The following is a 25,871-nucleotide window of genomic DNA, read 5'->3' on the forward strand; positions in this document are numbered from 1 at the left end:
AAGCCAGGATGACAATCCTACATCCTCCAGCAAAGTTAAACTTTCTTCGGATAAAAACAAAAACAAAAACAAAAACAAAAAACACTTCACAAACACAACCAAAAACACTCCACACCACTAAATCCTTGAAAAATGTGTGTATCAGAGGTTTCTAGTCAGCACATTACTGGGAAATTATGGAGAATTAAGAAAATTAAACATGATTCTGGTGCATTCTCCTTTAAAAAAACCCATTCTCTCTAAATTCAGAGAAATTGAAAAAGAAGGGTGAAAAGAGTTGAGTACTGTAAAGACGCACCATCTGGGTGATCCAAACAACTTCCCATAGCTGCTCACTGATGGCAACAGCAATTTCTTCCAAAGATCATCCTTTTTCTCACGGCACCTGAATCTGAAGATTCAGCATCTAAGAAAGCTTTGTGCCACCACAGCTTCACTTCCTAGGAACTGTAAAGATGAGAAACCTTAAATTCCTGCCCTCAGCCCTGCTGAAGTGAGGGAGTTCATGGGAAGGTTTAACCCAGAGCTGAGTTCTTGCAGCAGAGGAAGGTGCTGTTAACACAGGGACAGCAGCTGTTCTTCCACCCTGGGGATTTCAGTGCCATTTCTGTTCCGTGATATTCTCTTACCAAATTTCTTTTAAACCGCCAGCAGATGTGGGAAACACATGCACTTTAAAATGTTATTACATTTTATATGAACAATGACCTCCCATCCTCTGCTAAGCTTCTGTGTATAAAATTGATCCTAAAAAATCCACTTTGTACAAGCAAAACTCAAGAAGAGGTGGTTTTGCACTGGATTATATAATGGTAGTGTTTTAAATTCTGTTTCTTGCCAACTTGATGCTGAAACTTTCATGAAGAATTTGATGCATAAAGAAAAAATGTTTTAGAGAATGTCCAAAATGCACTTTATGAACCATGCCTACTTCCACAATGGTGTTTGTGTATGATTCCTTTAACCTCACTGGAGCTGATGATCTGCACAGGGAATCTCTCAAAGTCCACGAAGAAAAGTGTCAGCGCCGAAGTACAAACTCAAATCTTCTAAATCCAACTGTGATTTTTTTCTTTTAGTGACAAAAAACTAGTCATAGGATGCTCCAGAGGCAAAAATGCCTCTTCCTTGAACTCTGAGCAAGCTGAGCATGCCCAACACTCACACAAGGTTGGCTCTCCTCACTCACCCCAGTAAAAAGAAAGTCACATCCCTGGCAGTGTTCAGCTATAAATGGCATTTGCCATACACCAACTCAATCTAAGGCTTGTAGATTCATTTATGAAGCACACAGTTCTCCCTCGAGAATATGGGCTCACTTCAGCAAGTCAGTCACTAAGAGAAACTTTAATCCAAGGTAAGGGGTGTCATTTTGCTTGTTTGTTTGTTTGAATTTGAGGAATGTTGTGTCCTGCTCAAGAGAAAGGTGACAAAAAACTTGGAAGAGGTGGAGAAGACTCTGCTGGATTCTACATGGAAAAAATGTGCAAAATTGGTGAACTGAAAAGCAGAAAAACTTCTAAAATGTACCAATCAGTGTAAGTTATCAAAGGTAGCTCCCAAACGAAAATGAAAGGACAAGGATAAGATAAAGGCAGAAATTAATTTATTTATACAACATTATTCCAGACATTCAATAATACTTCTTTGGAGAAAGCTTTCTTACCCTAAAGCAGGGGAAGTTAGGATAATTTGAGCTTGTTTATTCCATTCACTACTTGTCATACACCTGCTTTAACAGGGCTGCTGTCCCTCAGAGTTGTGCGTCACATCAGCGGATATTATTTTCTTCTTCATTTCAAGACCTCTTAAAACTATAATGGGCCAATGGATGAGTTTTTCAAAGTGCTGCTGTTGTGGCAGTTGTGTCCTGCTGCTCACTGGTGTTCAGAATGACTTTGTGAAAGTAGGATTCTTCAAAAAGGAAACCAAATCTTTTCACTAGTACTGAGTTAAATTAAGATGTGGAAGATGTCTTTTCCCTCAACAAATGACCCTGGCTGTTAGTTCCCAGACACAGGCCTGAGCTTAGACACCTTGAACCATGCATTCATTCCTCTCTACTCCCATTCTTCATCCACCAGACATGTTGCCACATGCCAAATCCCTGGAACACATCTGCCCTCAGCTTCTGAAAGGGCTTTGAGTCTTTTCCCCACTTAGAACTGATTTCATATTGGTGTATTGGGAAGACTTTGTTTCAGAACATATCCAGTCAGCTCGGTCCAGATGGAAAAGCTCAAGAAAATGCTCTTTGTCTCAGGCCAGGCTCCTTGTCCTCTGCAATGCCCCTCTCTCAAAAAGGCATAGAAAATCCTGCAGCTGAGAATCAATCAGCTTTGTATCAGCATCCACTAGAACAGGACAAGCAGGTGCAAATGTCTCCATTGGTCCATGATATGTTTGATACTACATCCTAAATTTAAATGTTTCTGATTTTATTTGCCAGTTAATTTTAGTACATTCTTTACCATTGCCCCAATGCCATCAAAGATATGGTGTAATGCTGTTTCACACATAAATGCTGGGGTGGTCACCACCTTATTTTTTGTGTCCACATGAGCTTCGTAAAAAGGAGTTAAGGAAAACACAGCACTTGTAGATGCTGCCTGCAAAATGAACCAGCACTGACAAAACCTCACAGCTCCACTATCCTATAAAAACTTCCTCCAAATATCTCATACCATCCAGCTTTAAAGACAGCTGCAACCTATAGTCCAAGCTATGACAAGGTATTTTTGCCAGAAATACAAAACCTGCATGAGAAACCTGCAGAAACACCCAGAAGCACAAGAAAACCTACAAAATTCAGTGATGGTGGTAGAATGTCTCTGAATAAAATGTCTCCTTAGACTTTAAGAAAAGAATAAAAATCTCAAAGAGAATCTGACCAGCTGTAACTCACAACAGTTTTATGTGCCAGTTCATTCAGGACTTAGTGTATTATTGGGTGTCCAAGGGAGCTGACTGAGAACTTTAACTCCCAGTGTGCAGTTACACAGCAGTAATGACAGGGCTGTGCACAAAAGAGTTTCTCATCCTGCACTGCACCACTGCCATCTGCTACCCATTGCACATTCCCATAAAAATCTACGTGGAAAAGCACAGATCCTACAAGTGTTCATTCCTTTAATGACACATTTCTAAGCCATCTCCCAACATGGAAATTACCAGGAAAGGATATGGTCACTTCTTTCACGCAGTGCTTTGCTCCCAGCTCTTTGATGGCTCCTGCAGTCCCAGCATAAGGCCACTTGCCTCCTTCCTCTTCCTCGTGGCCCACAGTTACCTCAGCACCAGAGAGCACCTTTGCTGCCAGCACTGGGGAAATGCAGCACAGGCTGCAACAGAAGGAATTGTAAGAGCAATTCTACAACAGCACTATCCCAGAACTTGCTCACAGTTGACAAGATTCAAATGGATACAGCCTTGAAAACCTGAGCTACATCACAAGGTAATTTCCTCTCAGCATTTCCTTTGACAAACACGCCCCCACACAAAAATCTTAAAAAATACATTTTAAAAACAGGCTAAAATTATACAAAAAAGAAGATGCTTTTTCCAACTACAACAACAACAGCTGCACATTTCAACAAAACACAGGTTGTCTCCATGCTGCACATTTCAACAAAACACAGGCTGTCTCCATGCTCACACTTTCAAACAAATGCCATCCAACTCACATACATACCCAATAGGTTTGCCTGCTTTGTGGAAGTCTTTCAGGACTCGCTCGACTTCTCTGTTCACCTTGCAATCCTTCCCATCAACAGCAAAGGTGGATCTGTCACAAGAAGAAACTTACACAAAGCTCAGTATAAACCTACAGACAGGGGTATTTGCCTATCTGACGTGAAACTGGCTCCAAAGGTTCATCCCAAACTTAACAGCTACTAAGAAATTGGTTAAAAACACTCTGTAGATGACAATCCATGCTTTAGCCAGTGTCCCTCTTCTAAGGCTTTGGTCTGCCAAAAAGTCCTTTACTTAATGAAAACATCTTAAAATGAGAATTATCAAATAAGCTTTCTAGGATTACTGAGAAGTAGAACAGCAATCTTTTCAAAGAAGAAAAATATATAAGAAGAAACAGGAAGTAACATTCATGTTTCTCAAAGCCAACAAAAAGGCATCTCAACAGCAAGATAATCAGCATTCCACATGGCTAACACTTTTTGTTCCTTTTTTTCTTTAAGCCAGCTGTTGTTTTATATTTATAAAGCAACAGGGGATTTTTGGGTAGGCAGAGAGGAAGAAACAGAGTAATAACACTACAAGCACCTGAAACCATTTAAGTTTTACCTTCACTTCCCTCAGGCCCAAAAAGAAACACCACTAGGAGGAGGAAAAAGAACTTCTTATGCATTATCTAAACTCCTGAATTTTCATTAACATCATTCAGAGGATTTAAAACAAGAAAATTACAAGCTTTGAAAGGAGTTATCCTTACTAATTAGAGGTTACATATGTAGTAAATAAGGCTGTTTATGGATTTTACTGGTTCACAGAATGACAAAATGGTTTGTGCTGGAAGGGACCTTGAAGATCATCTCATTCCTATCCCTCTGCCATAGGCAGGGACAACTCCCTCTAGACCAGATTGCTCCAAGCTCCATCCAACCTGGCTTTGAACACTGCCAGGCATGGAGCATCCACAGCTTTCCTGGACAACCTGTACCTCACCATCCTCACAGCAAGCAGCTGCTTCTTAATATTTCATCTAAACCTATTACCTTTCAGTTTGAAGCCATTCCCCCTTGTACCATTACACCAGACCCTTGTAAAAAGTCTCCTTCCATCTTTTCTGCATGTTTCCTTCAGGTACCGAAAGGCTGCAATTAGATCACCCCCAAGTCCTCTCTTTGCCAGGCTGATTATGCATGGTTAATTATGACTATTTAGCTGAGGAATCTGATGCTTGGTTGGCACTCACAAGTTTTTGGCAGCTCCGAATCCACCGGGGAATATCACAGCATCATGGTCTGCCGTGGTGAGCTTCGCCAGGCTCGCGATTTTACCACGCGCAATCCTCGCAGATTCCACCAAAACATTCCTTGAAGAACCAGGAGTAAAACAATGGGATTAATGAAGCATTTGCACGGAGAACAGTGTAAGTAAGGTTTTGAAGAGGAAGAGGAGGAAGACACAACATTGGTATTCAGTAACTGGAGCTACTGATGGTTGTGAAATGCTACTGCTGGGAGACAGAGGCACTGACAGACTGGATATAATCAAGTCCAGAAAACTCATGTAGTATCTTCTCTCCAAGAAAACCACCACAGTTGGCATAAAGCTACTAAAGGCATCAGCCAAGTGCTGCAAGAACCATTACAGGCTGCTACATCTGAACACTGCCTAACACATCACAGACTTACCTTGACTCAGCTTCAGCTGGTTGTCCTTTACTGTGGTCAATGACATGCATCTGAGGGACATCTGGAGCATACATCTGAACCTCAGCTCCCCCACGGCTCAGGTGTACCAATACACTAAAAAAAGGAGATAGAACATGGAGAAAACTTTAAAGGAGAGGCTTTATCTGACCCCTGAATCTGCTACAAATATTCCACCAACTGACTTTGAAAGATGAGGAAAAATACACATCCTACTAAAGCAGGCAACCATGAACAACAAAAGCTGTCTTTCTACAAGTCCCCAGGTGTTATGGAAGAATCTCACAATTAACATAGCCATTAACATTTAATCTAGGTCTAAGTGACACATCTCTTATTAACTCACAGTAAGAGTTAATTCCACTTAAGCATTAATAAGTGTGCTGTTAGATTTAGCCCCAGGAATGGAAACTCAAGTGGTTCTGAAATTAAGTCTGTATTTAACTCTCTTGAGATTGAACCTGGAACTCTGAATTTCTATTTCTGAAGAGAGTCTCTCTCTGACTCATTGTTCTAGCATCACCTGCACGGTGCTGCGTCTTTGGACAATCACTGAGTTTTATAAGAATGCAGCCTGAGCTCACAATTAGTCTGTGAGAAAACTGTGAGAAAGCTCATCATTCATCTCTCAGGGTAATCCTGATGGCCAGAGACAGCAAAACTAAATTAAACAAACTGCTCCAATGTAATGGAGACTTTTTTGGAGCCCACAGTCCCAAAAAGCAACTTACGCTGACGCCTCGTGGATTTCTGTGCCATCATAGACACCACAGCCAGACAGGACCTGCAGAGAGAGAACAACAGAGGACTGCAGGTGACACAAAAAAGGTGACACAGGATCTTTCACAAGGTAACATTAAAAAAAAAAACAGTTAACAAACAACAATTTAAAATCAAGCTCCTACTATGCCAGTGAACACCATGCCATTTGCACTGGTGTCACCACTTGACACGCTGCAGAACTGGCATTTCCTATTTATAGCAACCCAGCACAGGGCTCAGAAATCACCGCTATTTATTTCCTGGCTTATACATTTATATCACAGTTAATAAAGTGACATGTTACCCTTAGGTATGTTTTTACTGTGCACACAGCGGGTTGTTCTGAGTGTAATTCATCTTTCTTCTAAGTGTCCACATCCATGTGAAACAAATTTCTCAGCCAGGTGCACATTAATCAGAAGAGGGAGAGAAATTTGGGTCCCTCTTTGAGGGCTCATTTAAAATAAACTATTTTACCTGCTGCTGTATTTTACCTGAGCATCAGCATCAGAGATGAACAGCTAAATCACTTTTAATGCAATAATACAATTATGCTGTATTAGCCATACTTTTCTAAATAATGTGGAAATAATAGTTTTAATTTGTTTATACACACCAGAGAATAAAAAGCACAAAGCAGTCAGCTACCCTTGTGTGGGTGGAGAATCTGACAAAGTAGAAGGAGAAAAAAAAATTTTTTTAAAGCCATTGTAAGAACGAAACAAAGCCAAAGAAATCCAAAGATTTATCTAGTTCCTGAAAGTATATTGATGAACACTTTTGGGGCTTTTTATTTGGTTCTTTGTTCTGAAAGAAAAAAAACCCAGTTAGGAAGTCAATTTCCTTTTCTCTTTCTATTAATTTTATTTTTACTTTAATATCTTCCTTCCTGGTTTTCCCTCAGTTTTTTTGAAGCTCGAGAGTTTTTAAAAACAGACACTCACAGCTGAAAAGGAGCAACTGAAAAAATGTAAGTCAGTAAGTAATATTAGACTGGGACTTCCAGGTGACAATACCCGAGTGTCTGCTGTTATATGGGCATCACTTCACCAAATATCACCATCACTTCACCAAATGAGCAAGATACCTGAATGTTCTTCTGGCCATGTTAACCTTGTTCTGATATTTAAGAGCTGCCTTTTACTTCATAACTGTTTGTTTTATCTTTCATTTAATTTAGACTGAATAAACAGACAAGCAACTGTGCTAGGGTTACGCTCTGTGAGCAACACTTTTAAATTTTTTTTGAAGCTCAGTGAAACCAAAATACTGTAACCAAAATTATTATTGTCAACTCCTCTATATATAAACTGTTCTATTATTTCAGTACTTGCTTGATAACAAATCCATCTTTAACAACAGGAAAGAGTTTACATCACTAATGTCAAAAATCACATTTGTTTTCCCAGTTCTATTTAAAAAGCTGTGAAATGCTAAAATGACAGCATTCCTGTTGGGTTACTTTTTAGCCATTTCTTCATGCAGGTAATGTCTTCTTATTCCTTTTTATTTAATGCTGTCTATCTTATTCCTTTATGTTTAATGCTGTCTGGACTCTGCAAAGCTTGAGCTTCAGACTGTCCACTGAGTTCCAAAGCTGTGTATCCATTTGAGACACCATTGACAGCCTGTATTTTCCTTCGGCAATCTGTAGCTCTTCCATCTCCTCGCCTTCTTCTGTATTTGCAACATGTTTTACCCCCTTCCTGCCAAAAAGCATAACCCTGTTTAAATATATTCACTGCCAATACCTCACCCAGTAAGACTATGAACTATTTCAGGTTAAGTTCTCCTGGGCTCCTCAGTTCAAAGGAGACACGGAGCTCCTGGAGTGGGTTCAGTGGAGGGCAGTGAGGATGAGGGAGGGACTGAGGAATCTCTTACAAGGAAAGGCTGAGGGAGCTGTTCAGCCTCCAGAAGACATGAAGTTGCTATTTCAGGTGAAGAAAAGAAAAGTTCGAAAAAAGCTGAGTACTCTGACAGCCACACCATTAGCAGCAAAAAATAAAATAAAATTTACAAATCCTACAGACGCATCACATTTTAATGGTGCGAAACATGAACTTTCAAGGTGCTGCCTAGAGTGAATGAATCCCTGAAACATGAACTCATTCTCTGTCCCATTCCTGAAGTTGAGGTGAGCTAATCTACTCTCACCAACAGCCCTAAATACAGAGCCCAAAGGCAAGGTTCTCTCAAACTCCCTCACCCCATCAGTCTGGCAGAGTCCACATTTATAAGCATTCAGAGCATGCTGCAGGGTTTATCTATTTATTCAGGCTTTTGCCTGAGGAAGAGCTGCAGAAGCAAAGAGAAGGTTTGCAAGTTCTCTTGATTTGCAACAAGGTCATTTTTATGTATTAATTTAAGTACATGTGCCTAGAGATTATGATAGGCACACTTCACACAATAGCAAACAACTTTAGCCATGTTTGGAGAGAGACCATGTTTGAGAGGAGACCTCATAAACGTGTACAAATATCTAAATGGGAGGTGTCAGAGGATGAACCAGGCTCTGCCTGGAGGTGCCAGGCAATGGGACAAGAGGAATGGGCATAAACTAAGGCAAAGGAAGTTCCACCTGAACATGAGGAAGAACTTCACTGTGCAGTGACCGAGCACCGGGACAGACACCCGGAGAAGGTATGGAATGTCCTTCACGGGACATATTCCAGAGCCTTACGGACACAACCCTGTGCTGTGTGCGCTGTGCCCGAGCAGCGGGGCTGGACACGGTGACCCGCCGCGGGCCCTTCCCGCCCGCCCCATCCTGTCATTCTCTGGTCCTTCCCAAATCAACTCCAGGCCAACAACCAACACACAGACGTCAATTTTTACATCTTTCCCACTCCTGGTCCGCTTTCCTCCAGTTTTCTGAACTGTAAGCAGCCTTCTCTTCTCAAGTTCAGCGTCTCCCCAGCGTTTCCAGCTGTCGCAGCCACCAGGGGAGGCTTTCCTAGGCCCCGCCGAGCCCTCCCCTGCACCGGCCCCACCGCCGGAGCGACCCCGGCTGCAGGGCCGAGGGTGGCCACGGAGAACCAGCCAGTAAAACACCAAACAAACGCTTGTCCTCAGCGCTGCCCCGGGCCCCGCGCTCCTCCATGACTCACCACAGCGACGCGGGCGCCGCGGCAGCGCCGAGCGGAGGAGTGGAAGGCAGCGAGGCCGCCGGGCGCTGCCCGCCGCAGTGCGGTGCACAAGGCCGGGCCTCGGGAGGTCAGCATGGCTGAGGGCGCGGGGAGCGGCGGCGGAGGGGCCGGGAAGGGAACGGAGGAGGCGGGAAGGGAACGGAGGAGGCGGGAAGGGAACGGGTGAGGGCACGGGAAGCGGAGGCCGCTGCGCCCTTGGCGGCGCCCCCTGGCGGCCGGGAGGAGCCAGCTCAGGGCCGGGACCCGCGGTCCCTTCCCAGCCCTCGTTTATCGGGAGCGGCGGGAAGGGGACTGAGGGTAAAAACATAACGGCGAGGAAATTACACGGGAAAAATAATAAAAGTGGGCAGACGGCACAAAACTGGGAGGAGTTGTTGGGTCTTTCGAGGGCGCGCAGGGCTTGCAGAGAGACCTCGATGAATTACAGAGATGGGCAATCACCATCTGTGTGAAGTTGAACATTGGAAAAGTGCTGGATTCTGCTGCTGGGATGGGGCAATCCTGGATGTACGGACATACTGGGAATAAAAGGCTGAAAAGAAAAGTAGTAAACTATCAGAAAGTGTCCAGAGGAGAGCAATGAATATGATTAAGGCCTTGAGAAGCTGTGTGGAGAGCACTTGGTCTGTTCAGCCTGGAGGAGACTGAGGGGAAGCCTCATCACGGTTACCTTTAATATTTATATATACCTCTCCTCTATCCCAACAGTGAAAAGTGACCAGGAAACAAATCCAGAAGAGCAGAATATGCTGGGAAAATAAATTCTGGATCACTGGTAGTATTTGTAGTGTCTTCATTAACAAAGCCCTTTCAGTGTGTGGCTTGAAATTATTCTAAGGACAGACTCAATTCTTTGTATTCAGTTCCCCACTCTTATTAGCCAGTTATCTCATCAATTCACAAAAAGAAAGGGAATCAAAAGTTTCAGGTTTTAATGTGTTAATAACAACATTAAAAAAGACAATAAAGGGCTTTCATGAAAAAAAGAAAAAGAAAACCCAAACCAAAACAACAACAAAAAAACCCCACATACACACAAAAAACCCCCCAGCCATGACATTTGTAACACATTCTCTTACAGTTTAAGTTATATTATTGAGTTGGTAATGTCCAAATAAATTTTCACTTCAGTATTACAAGGCTGTCCATCAAACCTCAACACAAGTTGTAAAGCCCCGTAAATTTTCTCCAACAGCTGCTGCTGTAGGTCCTCATTTCTCCTCATTATTGAAATCTCATCATGTCTGGAGGTTACAGAACTAAGAAAACAGTGTTCCAGAAATATACATACTAAATCCAAGTAAAATAACATTTAATGTAAGTTGAGACCAGTACGTTTCCAATTAAGAATTTTTTTTTATCAGTTTTAAAATTTAGAGTCCAGCGTAGGACAAGCCTGCACTATAAAATTTACAATACTTCATGTGCAAGGCATTTTTAATAAAGAATAAACTTCTTCCAGTCATACTCCTAACTTTACTAAGAACACTTCATTGTTTTCTTACTTGAAATCAGGAATTAGTAAAAAAAAAATAAAAAAATCAGTTAATCAAGAAATCGATGCTGTCAAGTTTACAGCCAAATGGTACAGGAAATAGGCAGTGCCATCCATGGCATATCCTGCATTTCCTTCCCTGCCTCCCATGGAACTCCATCACACCATTAGGAACAGATGCCACTATGAGGGCCACTCATTCTCAGTGAATACCACTGCATAAAGTACTGTCTGAGGTTCTCTCCCTCTCACAAAGAGTAATTAGGAACTCAAATTATCCTTCATGAGCTTCTTGCATAAGATAATCACTGTCAGAATCCAATTCCTCTTCATCTCCTGGGGTTTCCTCTGCCAGACGCTTCATGCCCCGCTGCTGTGAAATGGCCAACGTGTACTTGATGTTGTAGATGTTCCACTCACAGCTGTAAAAATAAATAGGAAAACGCTGTTTTCCTCCTAAAATAAAAACAACTTTAAAAGAAGACTGTCTCAAAAGTTTTAACAGCACACTGTCAACCCCCCAAATCACCCCAGGTTTTTTATTTGAACTTTCAAATGCAATAATACATACAGTTTTGAAACATTTTCAAAGTGACGCTGGATGCTCTTCTGGAGGAACTGAATCATAGGAAGCAGCTTCACTGACCTTGGATGGAGAAGAACATGCAATTTGCAGTGCAGTTCATATTTACATATGGAAATCTAGAACTTTTCTATATTCTCAAGATTTTAACGAGCATACAACTTCAATGCCAAGTTTTAAAGATAATCCTAAAGAAACAAAAGCTCTCTGCTTTTGACTCTGCCCACAGTGATTACACTCAATACAAGTAATATATTGAGAAATATTTTTCTAAGGTCAAATTGCATCTTGAAGAGCTAATCCTGCTTGATGCAGCAATGACAGCTCCTTTCAGATACTACAAGACTTTCTGAACAAGGGGGAGGTTGTTTTAAATTGTCCTCTTCTTCCTTAGCAGGAACGTAAGGAGAGATTTTGTTCCAGTCATTTCAGTAACTAAACCATTAATACTCATGTTGAAGCAAGGAACGAGTTACACAATGCACTGGGTTTTAAACTGCAGGACTCCTCAGATTATCTCTCTCTTAGCCCTTTTTAAATTTGTAAGTTTGCCTGGTTTTATTCCTAGAAGCCTAAAAATTCCATACTAGGTGTGAGCCTAATATAATTCACAGACCAGGCCTGTGTAATTCTGAAGTACTCTGTAGGAAGGCAGAGTACTACCAGCTATAATCACAAGCTAAGTCTGTAAAAACGCAATCAATATCTGCACATCACCTTTCAGTTACATTTAAGATGCATAACTGTTTAAAAACACAATTTCCAAAATCTTACTGTCACTCTTGAAATGGTTATGCAGTTATTGTCCAAGCAACTCAAGCAAAGTTTTATATGTTGAATTTGAAATATGTTTCTGCAATGTATCTTCATAAATCCAGTAAGGTATTCCAACTCTGTCATACACACTTCTTAGAATCTTTTTAGACCTTTAAGATCAAGTCCAAACTGGAACTTTTACCATTAGTAGAGAAGTTGTAAAACTGAAGTGTTGTCATTGTAGTGCACGTATTATCTAGAATGTCAGTAAATGTTAAGCAAAAGCCTTAAATTAATAAGTTTTTAATTTTAATATCCTTGTCAGCATTTTGACTTTCATGGGCTCTCACCTTGTTTTCAGCTTCTGTCCATGCAGCATAAGCAACTTATGAGCCCAGATAAGATAGAACTCCAGGTGACAAGAGGTCTCAAATGCAGAGGCCAGGAACTCCAGTAACTTCTCCACATACAGCTCTGGCAGTGATGAGCAGACAACATCAACTGTGCAAAGAGGAAAAAAAAAAGCCCATAAAGATTCAACAGAGTTGAGTTACTATTTGGAATAACATGAAAGAGACCACAGGAAAGCACAAGGAGAAGAAAGCAGCACTTTGGCAAGTGGTGGGTATTTAGTGCTATATTTCAGGGTACAGTACCACAATCTCTCAGGGGACAAATGTTCCTTCTTTAAGCCTTCCAAACACTACCTTATTTAAAAGCAAGAAATCAACTCCTCCCTCTCCAAGTTCTTCCTCCTAGCAGAGTACTCTCCCCAGCAGCTTTCATTCAGAATTTTTATTTCCACCCTTTCCTCCTCTTTTCTGAAGTAAGACTTTATTGTTGCTGCTCCTGACTTCACCCGAATTTCTGTATTCAGTGGAAGTAGTCAAGCACAACAATCAGAGGCAGTAAGTGATACTTGAAAAGACAGGAAGTGTCTGAATGCTGGTAGCAACTGCACAGCACAAAGAAACACAATTTAGAAGCATCCAAAATAATCTCACATATAACTAAATGACATGATTATATTTAATCCACTCTCAAAAACAGCTTTTGTTTAAGAAATAGGTACACAATCATCCTGTTAACAGTGGATTACAAAAGCCTCTTCTCAGTTGTACTCTGGCCTTCCAATTATTTTCTAAGCCCTCCACCAGATGTTCTGGAGTGTCAATGCCTTTTCTTGTGCTGTCAGTCCCAGAACTAGGCACAGTACTCCTGATGTGATGCCACAAGTGCTCCACAGACAAGATTCATCACTTTCCTCAAACTGGTGATTACAACCTTATTACTGGTTAATGGTCTTCATCACACAGGCACAGTGCTAACTCACGTTCAACTTGATGTGGCCCTTCAACATCAACTTCTTCCAAGAAACAACATCCAAAAACTCTGCCTGCACATCTAGGCCTGACAAATTCCATGCAGAAAAGTCACTAAATGAGCATGAAGTAGATTGGTAAAACTAAAACATAAATTAACACCAAAAAGTCTACCATTACACCTCAATTTATTTTGGCTCACACATGTCTGTTTACAGCTAGCTCAGTCCAGCTTCATGGCAGATCCACTCACCTTCACTGCTAGGGACAGCCTCTATGACCTCCTGAATTAATTTCTTTTCATTCAGCTTGAAGGCCATGACGATAGCCACAGTGTATTCCTTCTGACTCAATGTTTTGTGTATGTTGCTGGGTGTGACATCAATATCCAGCTCAAAAGGATCAAAAATTAGCCCAGAGTCCAGCGAATAGAGCAGGAGACCCTCTGTGGTGGTGGCTGCCCAGCTTCGTCCTAGAGGAAAAGTAACAGTATTTAGTAACAAAGAGGGATGTTCTAGAATGGAAAGAGAAGAGTAATAATAATCTTCCTCCAGTAGGATTCTTTTGCATGTTTTATATGGAATAAAAAAAAAAATCCTAAATTCATTATTGATACTAACCTGTCGGACAGAATCGCACACAAGTCACCCTTATTTCTGGTTTAAAGTGTCGATAGCTCATGTCACCTAAAAGAGAAATTTAGAAGTGATTTAACATATTCACCACAAAGTTCACAGTCTAGTCATCAACTCTGACTATGATGCTACCATTAAATAATATGCAGCATGGTAAAACCTGGCAGAATGAAAGACTGGGTAAGGAAGGCACAGTCCATGTGCAAGAGATCCTACAGCTTAAGTGGGGGGACCAAATTTTGTAATCCTGATGGTAAAACTGAGCTCATCAAATCCTTCTCATCTGTGTCAAAGGTTCTGACACACACAAAAGTAGAAACAAGAGAGCAAAGCCAAAGCCATACCTCTTTTTACTCCAGGAAGAGGGATGGCAACACCTTCATCACCTCCACCCCCTTCATCAAACAGAGCCATGCTGCCAAATTCAGTCATTTTTCTCCGATCTAAGTACTCCTGGAAAAACATGCAAGTTCCATTCACTGCACTGAATCTTTTCTCAAACAGCAGAGCTCAATTTAGACTGTGGTTTCACATTATTATAACTTTGTTCTACTCCAGAGATGCACTTCCTCAGCTGCAGCTCTGCTCTTTCTGTCCTGCAGGTTCCATAACTACACTGTGCCAATGCAAGGGCTCTGTGGCCAGAGCACTGCAGTGAGATTTTAGGGACCTCACAATGTAAGTGAGATTTTAGGGACCTCTCTGGCCTCCATTTCTAAATATCCATCCCCTCCAGGATTCTGTTTCAGCTGGTTCACTTTCTTTCAAGCCAGATGTTGAGCTACACCAGCTCATAAACCACTGCTGACAAAGAATACTTGGAAGCACAGTTAGACACAGCCTGACATAAACAGTGGAACAAAAATCCCATTACTTCTTCCCCCACACCAGGAAGAACCCCATTCTTCCTGGCAAGGGGATGGTGAAAAGGGTTACTGGAATGTTTTTCCTTCTGATGTTTTTCATCATTCACTTTTGAAGGAATTTATTTTGGCATTTGGCAATATTGAGAAACAGAGTTTATAAAGGTCAGTGATGTTGTTCTATGTCCACAACAATAAAAAAAAAATCCTTAATTTCTTTGCTAATACAAACTGACACCTGGGGAGTTTGCTTAGTACAAAATGTTGGTAATTTAAATTTTCACTTCTATTTTAAGTCTAGTGCCAACTAACTTAGTATGTTTGAGAGTTCTGCCCATTCAATACAACCAACTACAAATCTGGCAAGAGTTTCAGGAATTAATTCTATTCCAAGAGGACTATTTTCTTCCCCCTCTCCTGCACAAAAATAAACCCATTCTTAAAAACAAACATTCATGAATCACTCTTAATGAGATGCTATACCAAAACTGAAGTCTTGTGGGGGTGAGGAAATGAAAAAAAGACTCCTGTGCTCACATACCTCCATTGCATCTAAAGAATAGTTGCATGAAATTTCGAATTTTTTCATAAGAATCTGTTCCTTGACATTATATATACAGACAAATTTTGACAATCCACCTGCCAGAATAGATTGACCATCTGCTGAGTAGCAGAGAGTTGTAAAAGATCTGGTAAAGGAAAAGAGAAAGCAGTTTAATTTCACTGTCACATCTGAGCTAAAAGACATGAGTATAATGTGAAGACTCAGAAAAAAATCACTCCATGGAAAAAGTGGAGATCTTCATTCACATGGTATGTACACACACACACAAATTTACTACAAAGCATTTGGTGCTTTACTATGAATCACAGACAATTTAGAACTTTAACAGCTTTTTGAAATACTTCTGAATCTGAGTCACAGCTCAGTCAGTGAGCTCTCACCTACACCATGCACAGCACTAAAAAACTGCCAGAAGAGCTACAGAAAAAACAATGCCATGGCATGTTTGAAAGACATGGTTGAGAGCTCACCAGCAAAAAATATTGCTTTTTCCCAAAACTTTTTTTTTCAAAAAGTTATTGGGTTTTTTTTTTGTTTTTTTTTTTTTTTTTTTTTTTTTTTTGTTTTGTTTTGTTTTGTTTTTTAAATTTGTTCTGACTGGAAGCAATATGGGAAAAAAAAGGGGGGGGGAAGGAGAATAATAAAACATTTCTCTGATATACTTTCTGAGAGCACACAAATTCAACATGCACAGCAAGAGGTCATAAGTAATAAACCCCATACTTTAATTACAAAAACATAATAGTTTCTACATAATAATGATTGTATACTAGTATTTCTGTATGAAGATACCTACTTAAAAACCTAACCCACAGCAAATTAACCACTTGGCCTGAGAAATTAGTATTATGTTGACAACCCCAGTCCATAACTGATGAGAAAGAACATGTGCTCAGAATGATGCTGATCAGTGAGAGAACACAGCCAGCTACAAAAGGGAGGCATCAAGATGTCAGGCAATCTTTTAAAACCCAGCACCAGAATCAGAAACATCAGAACAGCAGATGCACTCTGAAATCTTGATGTAGAAAACAAATGGAAAAACAACTCCAAAGCAACCCAGCGTGGCGCCCTGTTGTCACCACAGCCCCCTGGACGTACTTGCCCTTGGCTGCCTGCTTGGCTGTTATTTTATCCAGCTCCTTCCTCCCCATCTGGAGGTCGTGCCTGCCCTCAATGGAGCCAGTCTGCACTGCATTTTCATGATCCCAGAATGTGATCTGGCCATTCAAAGCAGCGACCGCCAGCTCCTTGCCATCGGGACGGAAGGTAACAACAAGAACTGCGAGGAATTTAATAACAGTTAAAAATGCAGGCAGATGTTTTTCTAAGAAAATACCCTCATTTTTTCTTATCTCAGCTACAAGAAAAAGTTTCAGAGTAAAAAGTATGACTATACTTTTTCCCGTGGGCAACATATAGATGTTTAGTTAATCATAAAGCTGAGCTAGAATTGAATTAAAATATTTCTTGCGTTAACGAAGTACAAGAGTGAAATGAACTTTTGATTTCCATTTCCATGAATCTCTCTGTATCTGACATGCTCTGTTGTTATTAACACATTCTACATACTATTTTTATATTTGATAAAAGATGAGAAATGAAACAAAAATTACCATCTGAGCTCATTATGAATGTCTCCTTAGTTCTCCAGCTGTCCAACATGTCCCATAATTTGACAGTCTTATCCCAAGAGGCACTGGCTAGAACACACTTCGTTGGATTAAAGGACAAGTTGCTGATGGGACCCTCATGACCAGCTAAGACCTAAGAAGAGAAGAATAAATAACCTAGAATTAAGTGAAAGAAACTGAAATCTGTGTAATCTGCTTTCAGCAAACTCCAGATAAATAGCCAATAAACCATGCCTGACTTGTCCTCACACACTTGAGATCACTTTTGGACACAGGGCATGATACACACTAGTGATTCTCAACTTTTTATTTTCACAAGTTTTAAAAAAATTCCCTGAAGTGCTACCACTATACAGGCATCTACAACCACTCCTATGCTCACACTTTAGGAATGCAGTGTGCCATTTTCCTCCCTTTGAGAACAATCAGACCAACTGTGAAAAATCAAGTCACTGCTCTGAGAATTCAGCATCTCCTGCAGCTGATAACACTTCAGAATAAAACCAAAAATAAAAGCTGAAAGTAAGAGTAACAGAGATTTTCATTTCATGGAGCTCCTACTCCTCAAAAAAATGAAATCAAAGAAAAAAATTAAAACTCTGGAGATCCAGTCAAGTATACCCTGAGTTACTGAAGTGATCTGTATTCTATGGCTGTGCCAAATTAAATACGTAAATCACTGAGCTCTTCTACTTCTACAAGATGTACAGGAATGCTTAAGAATTGAAAAAAATATTTGAAAAGTCATGTCCTTGCTCTGTTCCAGCAAAACCCTTCATGAAATCTCTATCAGTCCCAATAAAGTAACTACAATTTTTCATTACCTGCAGAAAGTATGTGAAAAAGAACATCTCTGAGCAAGGAGGAGAAGACTCTTGTGCCCATGTGTTAGCTCAGCAATACTGGTGTTACTTCATCACTAGAAAGAGCTCATTACTCAAAAATTTAAAAAAAAATATTTGCCACACAAATTCAGGTTGATAAATAAATAAAAAATAAGTTCACAATAAATTAAAAAAAAAAAAAAACACACAAAAAAAACCTGAGAGCAGCATAGTTTAGCTCCAGTTCTGACTACAACAAAACACTTCGTGTTGTATTGAAACCCCCTGGCTCATCCCAAAGTTGCTGAGTGTCACCACATCCCAAAGTCGCTGAGTGTCCACAGAGTGTTAAATTCAAGCCCTCCCAACACTGTGGGTCCTTACATCCAGCAGCCTCCCACTCTGCATGGACCAGATGAATATTTCAAAGGAATCCTGGGAACCAGCTGCCACAATCTCACCACTGGAGTCCACAGCTAAACAGGAGAACTGACTTGGCCGTGGAGACGTAAAGGTACGGAAATTCCGGTACCTGTTGATGAGGTGAAAAGAACTTATGAGAAATTTCAGGTAGATTTAAATGTGTGCTTAACAAATTTATTTACAAAAGGAGCTCATTTGTTTTGTAAAGACTTCTAAGCTTTGTACAGAAAAAAAAACATTGTATAAAACTAGATGTGATGCCTCGGCATGATTACATAATTCAAAAGAAAAAACCTCTGCAGAAGTAGGAGACAGAAATACTCTGAGGAGCTTTCTTCTATTAAATAGCACATGTGAATGTTTTAGAAATATGGGCTTGTCTACACACCCAGTTCTGTGCACAGCTGTACTATACTATGGAAAGTGTTGTTAGGCAAGTGCCTTTTCCCAGTTTGTGTGAAGCCAGACAATGATCTTCTTGGATTTCCAGCATCTCTGAGGAAAGTTCTTCCAGAATTTTCTTCACAGAAACTGGATGGAGTAACAGCATTCCTAATTACTACCTAAATTTAAACCAAAGCTGAACCAAAACCCAGTAAGGCAGCGCTGCTCACCTTCATGAGACTTCAAACAAGCAATCAGCAACCTGCTGTATTTTGGGGGGGAGTGTGAAAGCTGAGAACTAAATGAGAAGTTTCCTGCAAAGAGTTACCTGTGCAGATCAAAGGCACGCACTGTCCCATCAAGGGAAGCACTCAGAACCACATAACCAGTGGAAGTGAAAGTTACAGCAGTTACACCACTGTTGTGTTCTGTAAAGGTGACAAAACAAAAGCTGCTTGAAGTGTTCCACACTTTCACCTGCAGGACAGACAAGAAAAGACTTCTTAGAATCTCCATCATCAGTAAAGACAGAAAATAAGGGTAAGGCAGCAGCAGAGTAAAGAAAACCTAATTCTAGAACTCTGCCACAGCATTAGAGACTTTCGGTAATAGCAGTCAAGAGGCCACAAATTATCATTAAACCTCTTAAGACAATTTTGCAACATAAAAACAAAAACGTAAGTGGAGACAGACGCAAACAAAATTGAAACAAAGTTAATTTTAAAGTAAAATAACACTTGGTGAGCATCTCGAGCTTCCAAGCTTATACAGTCAAGTAAGACAGGGGTCAAATTAAAAACCAACACTAAAGCCACTACAGAAGTCACAACTGAGATGGTATTTCAGCTGGGGTTTCTTTTTCCTGAACAAAAATGTTATGCATTTAGCTTTCTGCAGTTTGAGACTTCTGGGTTTTGGCCAATTTTCATCCTGAATGGCAGAAGCCATGAAGTGGCAGATCTTCTTCTGACATTTAAGAGTTTTGATAGGAGATCAGCTATTACTCTAGTCCCATTTATATGCCAAGAAATTGTGGCAAAACACCTTTTAAAATAAAAGTACCTGTACACACAGCCTATCATTTCAACGCAACTCATCCATGAGAAGCTTATTTAAAGGAAAAATTACAAGCTTCTGAAATGGTACATTTTACAAAAAAAAAAAAAAAAAATTGCACTTTTATAAATAATTTGAAATTCATCTCATATCAAAAACAATTATTAAAAGGGCAAGAAGTTGGGTGGCTGAAGCTCATTCATCCCAAAATACCATGGAACCATAAATAAATTAACACTTAATGAATTCGATATTTTTGTGTTTATGGTGACTGGACTGATAATAATTAAAAAATCACCTGCTAGAAAGCATAACTGATGTGATTTGCAGACACTGGTAGTAACAAAGCAAAATACATATGCTCTAGAGGGAAGAATCAAAACATATAACGGAAGAGAGGATAAAAAATTACAACCTTATAATAAAAAAAAATATGTACCAATTACAGTATCAGAGCTTTCTATATAAAATGGAAAGCCCAGCCACTTAGCACATTATTAAAAGCTCTCATTCCAGCAGTACTGCCTCACTTACTTTGCCATCCTCCCCTCCAGTTACTATGTACTGTCCATCTGGAGAATAAGCCAAGGAAACCATGCTGTTGAAATGGCCCTGCTGCTTCAGCACGTAGGACTCGCTCTGCCACTCCCACACCAGCAGCTGCCCCAGACCTGTAAGCACAGCAGGGTTAACCACAACCACGAGCACACTGACCCTGCAAATGCAAGTCACAGAACACACAGTGGCAAGCAATGGTAAAAAAAAACCCTCAAATGTTGATGCAGACAGGTTGAATTCTGCATCTTTCAGCCCTAAGAAAAGCATTTTCCTTTCTTGACTTCAAGGCAATTTTCCCAAAAAATTTCCTCTGTGAGCTGTAACTTGGAATAATCTTTTCAATACTACAACAGCAATGCTACCCACTAGATGATAATTGAGCTGGAGAGAAATGCAGGGCTGTGTACAAGATTAACATTTAGGGTTTTATGCAAACTGTTACAGACAGGGTGGGAAAGCTGGAACATCCAGGCAGGTTTGTAAAATGCCACGGGTAACATGTGGCAAAGGAAGAGAAAACAGCCCAGAATGAAAGCAGAAATTAACTACAAGGGATCTGGGCTCATCCTAACTGTTGGAGCTTTCCTATATAAAATATATATTTTTTCCTGTATCAAGTAAAATAATTTCCTGAATCATCAGAATTCTGTGAGATATTAATTAGTGGTACTTGTTTTACTACACTTAGACACCACAGATATGAGACTAGCAATTATTTAACATCTGGAGTCAAAACTAGCAAGAGGGATTTGGGCCTCACGCCCATCACATTCCTTATTTTTCCCATGAATACAAACTAAAAAACACTGACAAACCTGAACATCCAAAAGCAATCCAGTCACCAGTGCAGTTGATAGAAATAGAAGCTATCCTTTGGTCTGAAATACTGAAGTAAGAGAATTAACCAATAAGTGTGATAAAACTTCAAGTCTAATATTCATTAACACTGCTCAAGAAAGTTGTTTGATTGTTTTACTGAACTTCTGTATCACTGTAACATCAAAAACCACCAAATTCATTCCTTTGTTCCACTCCAAACCATCCAACATCCCTTATTCAGAATGAAGGCAGAGTATCTGCCTCCCAAAGATGTACTTGCCAACAGAGAGTAAAACTCCCCAAGTTTAGGAAAATAAAATAAGGGGTTTTTCTACATTGGTTAGCTGGCATCCTACAGCTACAGAAAAGAATCTGATTTGATTTCTCAATTTAGACACAATGTATAGGTAATTTTAAGTATGCAGAACTTTCCAGCCAATATTCTCAACAAAGAAACTGAAAATATTAAAATGGACAGAGTTAAAGAAGTCTATATCGAACAACCAGAACTCCTGAATAGTTTCCTTATTCAGATCTCACTTTTCCAGAATAAGGAGTGGAATTATATAGTATTTATTACATAAATTTATGATTTTGCCTTTCCAGAAATTATAGTATTAAATAGATAGTCATGTTTTAAGATTTTTTGTGATCATTTTATTCATCTTCCACTGCTTAACGTGATGTGTTCTCCCTCAAACAAATATGAAACCCCCACAAAACACCCTATTCCTTTCCCCCACAAAAACCAAACCAAATATAGTATCAACCCCATACCTCACCTCAAGGAGTGGATCAGATTGAAATCTGGAAGCTCGTGGAGGTGAAAGACTCCAGAGGCAAAACCAGTGACTAAAAGGTGTGTTTTCTTGTGATAGGCTGCAGCTGTCAGGTTATTAAAATCTCCCTCCTTATTGAAAAAATACCTGGCACCCAAGAAACAAGAAAAAAGGTGAATGTTAAAGAACAGTATGTTGTTAGAGCTGCATCTTCAAGACGCTCACCAAAGAGGCTGAAGAGACACCTTTATGTCATCTCCTAAAGTAAACCAATCCTTTCTGGCAAGAAATCAAAGCCTCAAGACTTAGAGAGGGTATTGTAATAAAGACCCCATTTGTACTTTCTGAGTTCCAAATAATGGCACACCATAAGCCAGTATTTCTTATATTGTTAAAATTACACTAGTTATTCTGAAGGTGAAAGGCAGTGCCCATTACATAACCAAGGTAAGACAGACAGGAGTTCTACCAGAACTACTTAAAATGGGATCTGCAGTAAATTTCTAAATCCTGGGCAGTTTTATACTGCTTTCAATAAGTTATAACAGATGAAAATATTAGTGCAGTACAATAAATCCCCATTACAACTTTGATTTTTGTTAACTGACAACCACTTACTTCGCAACACGTGAATATTTAACTTTATTTCTAGTCTCTTGTTCACTTGGATCAGCTTTCCCATGAATTTCTTCACCCTTTGGCTCTTCAAACAACTCCTCATCATCTTCTGCTGCCTTCTTTTCCTTTGCTGCATCTTTAGGGGGCATGGGCTTCAAACCATCCAGCTCAGTGTCACACTGCCACACACACAGAGCTGCATCCTGGCTAATTGTGTACAGCTAGAATACAAACACACAAATTATTGCTGTCCAATACCCATGCTCTGTGCTCTGCAAAAACCACGAATATGGATTTGCAGAAGGGTTAGCAAGTGTGCATTGTATCCTCAGGATACAATCCAAGGTGCTTTGAACTGGGAGTTTTACTTGTCCTGAGAACTGGTGAATTATTTTGCCTGCCCTCAGAAAAATTCTGCAAGGACCAAAGGCAACTTGATTACCAGTCAGCATTACAGCTAAGCTAATTAATTTTTTAATATTCAAAGTTATAACATTTTGGGGGAGCAAATTTAAACACTTAATCATGGCAGAGCAATCAAGAGACACTAAATTCTGAGATACTGTCAAAATCGCCACCTAGAGATAAGATTCTATTCTCAGTATTTTAATATTAAAATGCAAAGCATGTTGTGTGATTATACATACATCTAGGCTGTTCTCTTCAAAAAAGCAGGCAACTATGACATCCTTATGGCCTCCAAGAGAGTAGTAGATCAAGTTTGCCCATCGTTCTGCTCCAAACACCCACGTGGACATGTCCTTGCTCCCCACTGCAAAGCACCTGCAAAACAAAAGGCAATTCCAATTAGAACACTGGACTGCAAAACTCTTCCTGGGTAGAGAATGTTCTGAGCTCAAATCCACCAGCTACCACTTCATTTTACAAACAACAGAGTTGTAAGCCGAGGATGGTGACTGTAGCAGAGGTAGAAGGGGTTAAAACACATTCAAAAGGTCAACCCCGCCCACATCATTTTCAAGCAAGAATCCACTGTTCATTTCCCAACACATACATTTTTTGCACTTTCTGATCTGCCTACTTATATTTTTTAATTAAAGATAGATTTTTTTTTAAAGGTAGTAAAATAGTTCAGAGGAAAGAAAATGGGACTGCAATGTGCATTCAAATAATAACACGTGCAGAATGACTCACTTGGAATCATCAGTCCAGTCAATACAAGTTGTTTCATCATAAGGGCCATAGTAGGTTTTGTCCAGAACAAATGCATTAAATTCTCTTTTCTTCCCAGGAGCATGGTACAGGTAGGCAAGGTTGTCTTTTGTGACCACAAATTTCCTGGAATAAGGTAAGGGAAAAGACATAATTAAACACAAAGCTGATAAAGCAAACAACTGTCCAGTACAGACTGCAATACAGAGAAACAATACAAAAATAGAGCTTCCTGCACTACTGAAACAATAAAAATAGATTGCTTTTGAACAAAAAGCAAAGTATTTGCAGACTGATATTATCCCCCAACTTAAGCATTATAAAAGAGAAAACCTTCAGTAAAAATCACTTAAGTTAAATAATGAAATTGTTATTCTCAAAGCCTCAAAATAGAAGGAAAAGTTCAAACACTCAAACCAGGATATTCTATTTCCAAGGCTTTGCTTTCCTTCTTTTCTTCTCCTCTCAGTTTTATGAAATGACCCTGACCAGCTCAAAATCTCCCCTCACTCATGAATAGGAAACATTCCCAGATTGGTTAGGATGTCTTCATCATCACAACTGGTTTATGGGGCAATTTCTGCTGTTTTGTTGTAAAGCATGCACTCTCTACTTACTTGCCATCAGGAGAAAAGCTGACACTGTGAACTGGCTTGTGAAAATAAAACTGATGTATCACACATTTCCCAATCAAACTCACAAGCAAGGCAGCTCCCTCTGTAAGGGCAGAAAAAAAGGATCATGAGGATAACTTAGTTCCCAAAGAAATTATAATCCTAGCAAACCTTCCTTTTCTTAAAGAGGGGGAAAACTCTTCAAGACAGTGTGCTTAATATTATTAAAAAAAAAAAAAAAACTCCATCCAAATTATAAGACACTATCCAAAATCTGTAAGCAAGTTATTTTTAAGTTCTGTAAATAAAGATACTTTCCCCAAAAATTATAATGCAATTTTTAAAGCAGTCCACTTCTAATTTTGTGTTAAGGCTGAATATCCAACAATACAGATTTCCTCCTCTCAAGGCTGCACTTTTACTGAATTCTTTTACAAAACAGACGCCTCTTTGTGCAATACCTTCATCGATTAGGATGGCAAGGCTTCCATCTGGAGAGAGCCCCACGCACACAATATTGAGCCGTGTGGCCAGCGGCAACGTCTCACACTTGTTACTGCAACACAGACACAGAACAGGGGGAAAACACAGTAAAACCGGGACAGGAATGCAGGAAGATCATCTTCGGTGTCAATGAAATATGGTTTGATACCTTCCTTCAGACCACAGAGTTTGGATGTAAAACCCCACAGCTTGCTTTAGCGGCTGTCACAAACTTATAACACCAATTACGTGGGTTGTTCTGTCCACCCTCCCGACCCAGGATGGTCTGTAATTCCACACAAGGGACAGGCTCCTGACGGGAATGCAGGCACAGGGAGCATCCATCCTAACTCTGGCGCCCAGGAAAGGCTGGTGATGCTCTAAGGTTTGTTATACACAAGAAGCACATGAAGAAACCATACAACCAAATCAAATAAAAATCTACTTCTTCCCTTTTTTTTTTTTTTTTTTTTTTTTTTTTTCCCTCTGAAATACACCTTTATGCAATTCCTCTGCTATTCCCCACATGGGTGTACCCGCACAATACCGTGACAGGTATTCCACTGGGAAGGCTTCTACCTTTTAAACGCTAAAGCAGTCGCTTTCCGGGATATTTTGGCAGGCCGAGCATCCCGGGGAGCCCCATGGATCGGGCTCCACAACCTCCTCAAGAGTTTTATTCCCCCCAAAACCCCCGCCCCTCGCCGCTCTCTCACTTCTTGAGGTCGAAGAGGGAGATCCTGTTGCCGACGGGGCTGAGCAGGGAGTTGCCATCGGGAGTGAAGCTGAGGTTGCCGCGGCGGTACACGGTGCCCAGCAGGCCGGAGAACTGCGGGGGCAGCAAGGGGCAGGGTTAGCGGGGCCGGGGAGACGGGGATCGGGGCAGATGGTGCCGGGGATCGGGGGGGATGAAGGGGAGATGATGCCGGGATCACCCGGCCGCGCTCACCCGGTACGCGAGGCGCATGGCGGCCACACGTGGG

At 40.4% G+C, this 25,871-nt stretch overlaps 2 protein-coding genes across 2 annotated transcripts; both read right to left on the bottom strand.

Annotated features, from left to right (window-relative positions):
• Nucleotides 1-1,589: 1,589 nt before the first annotated feature.
• On the bottom strand, nucleotides 1,590-9,450 carry GATD3 (glutamine amidotransferase class 1 domain containing 3). Its single transcript, XM_066314095.1, has 7 exons — nucleotides 9,266-9,450; nucleotides 6,125-6,177; nucleotides 5,376-5,489; nucleotides 4,934-5,053; nucleotides 3,692-3,784; nucleotides 3,185-3,341; nucleotides 1,590-2,567 (listed from the first exon to the last, which is right to left on the bottom strand). The coding sequence occupies exons 1-7, from the start codon at nucleotides 9,377-9,379 to the stop codon at nucleotides 2,439-2,441; spliced, it is 780 nt and encodes a 259-aa protein (XP_066170192.1). The 5' UTR covers nucleotides 9,380-9,450; the 3' UTR covers nucleotides 1,590-2,438.
• A 769-nt stretch (nucleotides 9,451-10,219) lies between these two features.
• Nucleotides 10,220-25,871, bottom strand: PWP2 (PWP2 small subunit processome component). The gene is made up of 21 exons (XM_066314096.1): nucleotides 25,838-25,871; nucleotides 25,605-25,717; nucleotides 24,867-24,961; nucleotides 24,409-24,508; nucleotides 23,774-23,917; nucleotides 23,266-23,401; nucleotides 22,619-22,839; nucleotides 22,004-22,147; nucleotides 21,218-21,288; nucleotides 20,379-20,515; nucleotides 19,117-19,265; nucleotides 18,366-18,513; nucleotides 17,140-17,290; nucleotides 16,625-16,805; nucleotides 15,500-15,647; nucleotides 14,440-14,548; nucleotides 14,081-14,146; nucleotides 13,714-13,932; nucleotides 12,489-12,639; nucleotides 11,371-11,445; nucleotides 10,220-11,221 (listed from the first exon to the last, which is right to left on the bottom strand). The coding sequence occupies exons 1-21, from the start codon at nucleotides 25,853-25,855 to the stop codon at nucleotides 11,074-11,076; spliced, it is 2,724 nt and encodes a 907-aa protein (XP_066170193.1). The 5' UTR covers nucleotides 25,856-25,871; the 3' UTR covers nucleotides 10,220-11,073.

Source organism: Sylvia atricapilla, chromosome 2, assembly GCF_009819655.1.
Source record: "Sylvia atricapilla isolate bSylAtr1 chromosome 2, bSylAtr1.pri, whole genome shotgun sequence".
NCBI classification, from domain to species: Eukaryota; Metazoa; Chordata; class Aves; order Passeriformes; family Sylviidae; genus Sylvia; species Sylvia atricapilla.